This window comes from Penaeus japonicus, unplaced genomic scaffold, assembly GCF_977035675.1.
Source record: "Penaeus japonicus unplaced genomic scaffold, GWHDUDI00000001_assembly GWHDUDI00000030, whole genome shotgun sequence".
NCBI lineage: Eukaryota > Metazoa > Arthropoda > Malacostraca > Decapoda > Penaeidae > Penaeus > Penaeus japonicus.
The window spans coordinates 19635399-19642898 of record NW_028234432.1 but is presented as its reverse complement, the minus strand read 5'-3'; the positions used below and the strand labels follow the sequence as shown (position 1 = coordinate 19642898).

The window sequence follows — 7500 nt, the reverse complement described above, 5'->3', positions numbered from 1 at the left end:
TATTATATATATAATAAAGTATATATATATATAATATATACTATATTATAAATATATATCTATATAGTATATAAATATAAAAATTTATATTATATATATAGATATTATCTAATTATTATATATTCACACACACACACACACACACCACACTGGACACACACAACACACACACACACACACCACACCACACACACAACCAACACATATTATCTATATACTATACTATTATATATATATATTTATATATTTATATGTATTTATAATTAGTATTTATATTTATATATGCTCAGATAAAACCTTATATTATTATATAATATATATATATTATATTTATTATCTATATTCTCCACACACACTCACACACACAGGATATACATATATATTAAATTATATCTATATATATATAGTACTATATATATAAGTATATATCGATATATATATATGATATACATCATCTATCTACACATAAAAAGTTATATATATATATATTCTATATATAATTATAAATATTTATATATATATATATACCATCTATCTATATATGTCTATAAAATATATATTATATGTTTATGTATGATATATATATATAATTATATATCTAAGATATATATATGTATATGAAAGTATATATATATATAATATTATATATATCTATATATATTTTATATTATATTTGTGTATATTATAAAGTATATATAATATATATTTATATATATCTATAATTAATAATATATATATATATATATATATTTATACACACACACACACACCACACACACCACACACAACACACATCATATTTATATTAATATATAAATATATATTATATTATATATTCACACACGCAACAAACAACACACAAATATATATATCACACAACGCACACACACCAATACATTACATCTTTTATATATATATGTATATATATATATATAAAATATATATATCAATATACATATATATATATCTATATATATACTCACATACACACACACACCACACACAACCACAGACACACACACACACACACGTATATATATATGTGTGTGTGTGTATATATAAAATCAATATATATATATATATATATATATATATATATATATACACAAACCACCACACACACACACACACCCACACAACACACACACCCTCTCACACAACCACCACCAACACATCACTACACAAACACGTTATATTATATGTGTTGTGTATATAATAATATATTTATATATATATATATATATATATATATTTGAATATATCTATATTGCAATATGATATTTATATGTATCATATATTGTATATATATATATATATATATACACACCCACACACCCACACAACACACACACACACACATATTAAATATATATATATATATATATCTATATATATATAATATCTATATATAATATATATAAAATATGTATGAAATATATGATATATATATATACTTATATTATATATATATATATATATAATATATATATATACATGTGTATATACTCACAGCACAGCACACATATATACTTTCTATATATATAAATATATAATATATATTATATCTAAAAAATATATATATCTCTGTATCATCTATATAACATTATGTCTAAATATATATATATAAATATATATATATATATATATATATTATTATAAATCCAGTATCTATATATGTAATATTATGTATATAGAATATGAATATGTATGATATATTATATAAATTTATATATATATATATTTATATATAAAATGTATATATATATATATATTATCTATAATATATATATATATTATGTGTATATATAATGTAGTAGTATATATATATAGAACCGCCTCTATATATATATTAAATATATATTTATTATTATAATCATATGCATGGGGGACCCCAGTTATTAGCCTGTGTATACTTGTTGTTATACACACACACACCACCACACACACAACACACACACCACATATATATATATATATTATATATAATATATATATATATATAACTATATTTATCTAACTATAAATTTGTATATGATAGGTAGGCCGACTTTGTCGCCGTCGTATATATAATATATTATATATATGTATTATATTATATATTGATATATAACATAATATATATTTTATATAATACTCACATACACACACACACTCAAACAACCCAGACACACACACACACACACGTAATATATATATATGTGTGGTGTATATATAATTAATATATCATACATATATATCTATATATATGTAAATATATATATGTGTGAGTGTGTGTGTGTGTGTGTGTGTGTGTGTGTGTGTGTGTGTGTATGTGCGTGTATGTAAAGTACATTCTATATTGTATTATATTTATATATATATATATATATATATTTGATTAGATTATTTATTTGAATCCATATGTCTATTATCTATATATACATTTATATAAATATAAATCTCTATATATATATAAACAATATATATATCATATCTCTATAATGGTGAGTATACACACACGCACACATTACACACACACACACCACACCACACCACACACACACCTGTATAATAATATATATATATATATATACCTTATATATATATATATATAATATATGTATGATATTTATTTATATCACATATATATACATAAATTTTTCCTATATGTATTCTATATCTATATATATATATATATTATATATATATAGATATACATACATTATATATATATATATATATATATATATATATATATAATATATATAAAATATTATATCTATATGTATTATATATATATAATATATTAATTATTATATTTAATCTAGATATATATGTATATATTACAGTATGTGTATATATATATTTATATATATATAATATATATATATATATATATTATATATATATTATATATATATATATATATATATACATTACAAATACATATAGTTACATGTAATGCATGTATGCTATGTATATGTATATGTATATATATATCAATATTAGTTCTCCATATCAAGGGTACTTCTATTCTTGTTATAATATATATATAACTATATATTAATATATATAAAATATATATATATACACATTTACATATATATATGTTGTGCTGTGCTCAAAGGATGTGTAAACACGAATAATATCTCGGAACCTTAAGGATTCATTCCATTCGTTTTACTGATTGAGCACAAGTGAAAGGACAGGCAAACAATTTAAAAGATCCCAATTTTATTTCAGAGAAGACGTTGTGCTTTTACATCAAGCAAAGGGGAATTGCGACCCACGCTCCCATTACATTCCCGATAGACCGACTCCTGTTTAAAACCATTTTCGTCTAAACCGTTTTCCCACACACACATATTCCATGTTTCTCTTGTTATACAAAGATAATGAAAATAATCATAGCAGGAAATCGAGAAAAATAATAACAATGAACAATGACAATAAATCTTTTTGTTCTTTTTTTTCATTTTTTCTCAAAGAGTGAAAAGGAAAAGAGATAAGAAAAAGAAAGGTTTTCATTCATTTCAAGGGCTTGTTAAACTCTGTTCAAATCCTCGCAGGATATTACGAAGAGAGTACGAAAGTGTGGCAAAGATTAAATGAAATAATATCCAAAGGATGGAGTGAAAGTGTGTTGAGTACAGCTGTTGAGAAAAAGGAATTATTAAAAGTATAAGAAAGATGACCTAAGCTAACTTAAGGGGAAAGAGAGAAAATTAGGATGAGAGAGCAGAAGATCCTTTAGTGTGGGACACATGAAGATGGGTAAGTCAGGGTGTAGGAGTGAGGGAAACATTCATCCCACTGAGTTCCCTCCACTTGTTGCTGCTGCTGCTGTGCCTGTTGATGGTGTCCGGTGAACTTGCATTCATACTCGACCTGGTGATCGAGAGCAGAATAAATAAAATTTGATAAGGTTAAAACGCATTAATTGTACTTAATACAAATGAATGGAAATAAATGGCAGCATTACTGAGAATTCTTTCCTGGTACTCATGAGTGACTGGTAAAGAAGGGGCTTTTGGTGTATGGAAAAAAAACTTACCGATGTGGTGATAGGGGAGTTGGCAACGCATTCGGGTCTGCATACTGGCATGGGGGTGAGAGCCTTGCAGTGGTAATGGCCCTCCGTCCTCTCGTGGTACACCCACTCCGTGCAGTCGTAAAGAGCTGCCGGAAAAATCCAGCCGTTAGTGAGGATGAAAATATTTTCGAAATTTCCTTTTGACTTAAACGTTTTTCTCCTTTGATATCCACTTCCCATTTATGACTGGGACTCATGAATCTGTAATAAGACGTCTAATACGCAAAACTAACCGTCAGAATGTGTGACTCCTGTGGGCTCGTAAGTGAAGTGAGTGCAGATGTCCTGGTACTGTTCCACTTTACGTTTCTTGCCACTGAAGATGAACGAGGCACATCCTTCTCCGGGCGAGGCCCAGGAGAGGGCGAAGAGGCTGGAGTCCGTGTAGTAGCATCCCTTGGGTCCTACCATGTCGTTGGATGGCTCGCCGTCGAAGTTTCCGCACAGACCGGCTGTGTGTCCGCGGTGGTACATAGCCATCTGTTGACACAAAATGACAGATAAGTTACAATCTTTTGTGTAATGTGTGAAACTGTAACAGGTAGATATTCGTTACAGTTAATCGTGAATACATATGCAGAATCTAAATATGAGTTACATACATCATTCCGAACACCCTTTAATACTTACCAACAATTCTACTTTGTCTGACACCTTGATGCGGGTTCCGCTCTCGAACACAATCGTATGGCTGTCTTCGTGATGCAGTACGGTGTACCTGTTATCTGTTCCCTGGGCTGGCTCGCCGTTAACCTGTTTTAGGTGATGTGGGAGTCTATTAGGACTGGTAACTTGATTTGAGTGAAGAAATAGACAATTTTTTGTGAAGAATTATACAAAATAGAGCTGCTAGTCCTACCATACTGCTTCAAAAGACAAAAAAAGCACTAATGTGACAGATTTCAAGCGATTAACAGAAAATAGATAATAATGATAACAAAAGGATTAACGGGACTCACAATGAAGTTGGTCGGGGTCATATCAATAACGAGTGCTTCCGCGTTCCAGATAATGCGGACTTCCCACTGGCCTGTGTGGCGGACGAGGAGGGCTCCACGCTCGTTGGGGCTCATGTCGATGGACATGGCGTTCCAGCACTCGCTCGGCTCGTAGGCGAACTCCTTGGCATCGAAGGTCCTGACCTGCGATTCATAATGGTTATATATAAAGGGCAAAAAATAGATATGAAGAAGAGGCAATGTTACGCACACACGCTCACACAGATTTTATTTTTACCTAAAGAACTAAATACATAGATGCACTCTTATTTACACTCTTTCAATGAAATACAAATACAATGTACCTTGGTTTCCTCGACAGTGCAAGATACTGGCGTGCGGCCGACAGCGAGATCATAAAGCAGGGTGGTTGCCAAGGGCGCAGGAGTGAAGAATGGATTCACCCACACCGGGATTTCCAGTTCCTTGATGATGGACACGGCATAAGGCTTCTCCGTCCTCACGGTCCACAGGCCGGTCTCAATGCACCTGAACGCACAGGAAGCAACAGTTCAGTCGCGGATTAAGAGAGAGTATGTCAAGGACTGTTCTTAATCACGTTTAGCAAGGTTGCTGCTGAGGATGTAAGGATGTAACCATGAATGATCATAAACGCCACGCGTTGCATTCCAGCGACTTACTTTGTGGCATCAATTTCAACCCTAGCATCGTAGTGAGCGGTGGTGTGGTCGAATTCGATTTGCTTGGATAGGGACACCTTGATGAGGTCATCGACGTAATACGTAAGGTTCTTCAGATAATCTGGGAAGTCCTGGAAGGAAAATTTTGTTAATAAACAGGATTTTACTCAAGCGCCAAAAGGCACTGGCTGTATCTGACGACTTTCAAAGTGATTTAGAACTTGTGGCTTCCTTACTGGAGTCCAGGTGGCAGTGATGTGCGAGTGGTCATACAGAGGAGAAGTGATGATGTCAATGCCGGGGGCGTAGGTACTGTAGTCGCAGCTCTTGTCAATTGCCTCCTTCACTCTCTCTATGGCGACGTTGCTCACATCAAATGAAGCCTGCGGAAGGCAAAGGGGAAATGTACTGCCACACAGTCCCATAAGGCAAAACAATATTTATATTCATGGTCTCTCGAACAAGTTCTATTCTCCTTCCTCTCTTTCTCACCTCCAGTGACAAGACCGACGCCTCCTCGCACGTCACGCCGTCGTACAGCTCGGCCTTCACTGTGGAGTGGTAGTTAGCTGTCAGCACGTCCTCAATGGTGAAGAAAGGATTAAAGTGCGGCTTGACGATCTGGGCGTTCAGGCAGATCTGCAGAGAACAAGATCGGCGTCACAGATCCTTATACAGTAATAGGATAAACTGATTCAGTTAAAGAACATGCCCGATCTCAAGAAGCTCTAAAATGTCACGTACAGTGTGTGCCTCCTCCAAGACGCCGACGGCTGGGTGCTTCATGAGCGTCACTTGCACTTTGGAGGATCTTGCTGAAGCGGAGCTGGAGATCGCCCAGGTGACACTTGCTTCGTAGTTCCTCGTGGGAGTTCCCTTGAGCTCTACTTCCACACTGACGGTTCTCACGTGTCCTCCGGATACTGCACGAGAATGATTAAAGTCTTGTATAAGTAAACTGAGTGATGGAGACTAGTCATAAGAATATCTTCTTCCAACGTAACTGTTGTGTAACGATTTCGATAAGTTGCATGTTTTTTAGCAATGTCTTCGACGAAATTAACAGACAATACCCCATAGTATATGCAAGCACTTCCCATCGTTTCTGTTGACTCATAGCTGGTGTTGCAATATAAGCAGAGCATTTTATTCCCACAGTGTATAAGCAAAACAACCACCAACAACCCCTTGACTTCCTAACAGAAACGCTCCCTGGCCAAGATCCTGTTCTTACCAATTAATGCCTGTTGTAGTCTAACGATGCGTTCTCTGGTCTGGCTTTGCGTTCCGAAGCTGTCTACTTCCAAGAGATCCTGTCGGGAATTAGAATGGCGATGAATAACGTACCAGAAATGCATCTCTCCCAAGTTTCAGCTTATAAAACTGATAGAATAATTGATATTATTGCTTGACGCAAACGCTGCCATTACTGTTATACTTGAATGGACTAGTGAGAATAAGCAAAATCTTTTCGTATCGAAAGGACAATTGAACAGCTCGTCGGCTGGCTCGTGAGCTCGGTAAGCTTACCTGGTCAACCCCGCCTTGAACCTGTGAGAACTGCCCGAGCTCGTAGTCCGAATTCTGCGACACCTGGCCGTCGTCGTAGTCGCCGCGGTCCGTCAGAGACCCGCTGCTTCCGGTCGACACTGCGGGAGAGGGAGGCATTTTGTTGGAAACTGTGAGAGTTAGGGAACGGTGGATGCCGGTGGTAATTGTGGGGTCGGAGAGGGAATAGCTGTGAGATTTCTAGTAAAAGGTAAATTGTTGCAGTGCAATTAAACGGTGA

At 33.7% G+C, this 7500-nt stretch overlaps 1 protein-coding gene across 1 annotated transcript in view; it reads right to left on the bottom strand.

Moving 5' to 3' along the window:
* Nucleotides 1-3196: 3196 nt before the first annotated feature.
* The window catches only part of LOC122264151 (hemolymph clottable protein), a gene marked incomplete in the record, with an annotated part of 10037 nt that continues 5733 nt past the window's right edge, over nucleotides 3197-7500 (bottom strand). Inside the window, 12 exon segments of the mRNA XM_086555170.1 lie at nucleotides 3197-3867; nucleotides 4034-4158; nucleotides 4306-4552; nucleotides 4703-4825; nucleotides 5032-5214; nucleotides 5376-5559; nucleotides 5712-5842; nucleotides 5948-6094; nucleotides 6204-6350; nucleotides 6456-6634; nucleotides 6946-7024; nucleotides 7242-7360. Of these exon segments, the coding sequence (XP_086411296.1) occupies nucleotides 3730-3867; nucleotides 4034-4158; nucleotides 4306-4552; nucleotides 4703-4825; nucleotides 5032-5214; nucleotides 5376-5559; nucleotides 5712-5842; nucleotides 5948-6094; nucleotides 6204-6350; nucleotides 6456-6634; nucleotides 6946-7024; nucleotides 7242-7360 (1802 nt within the window).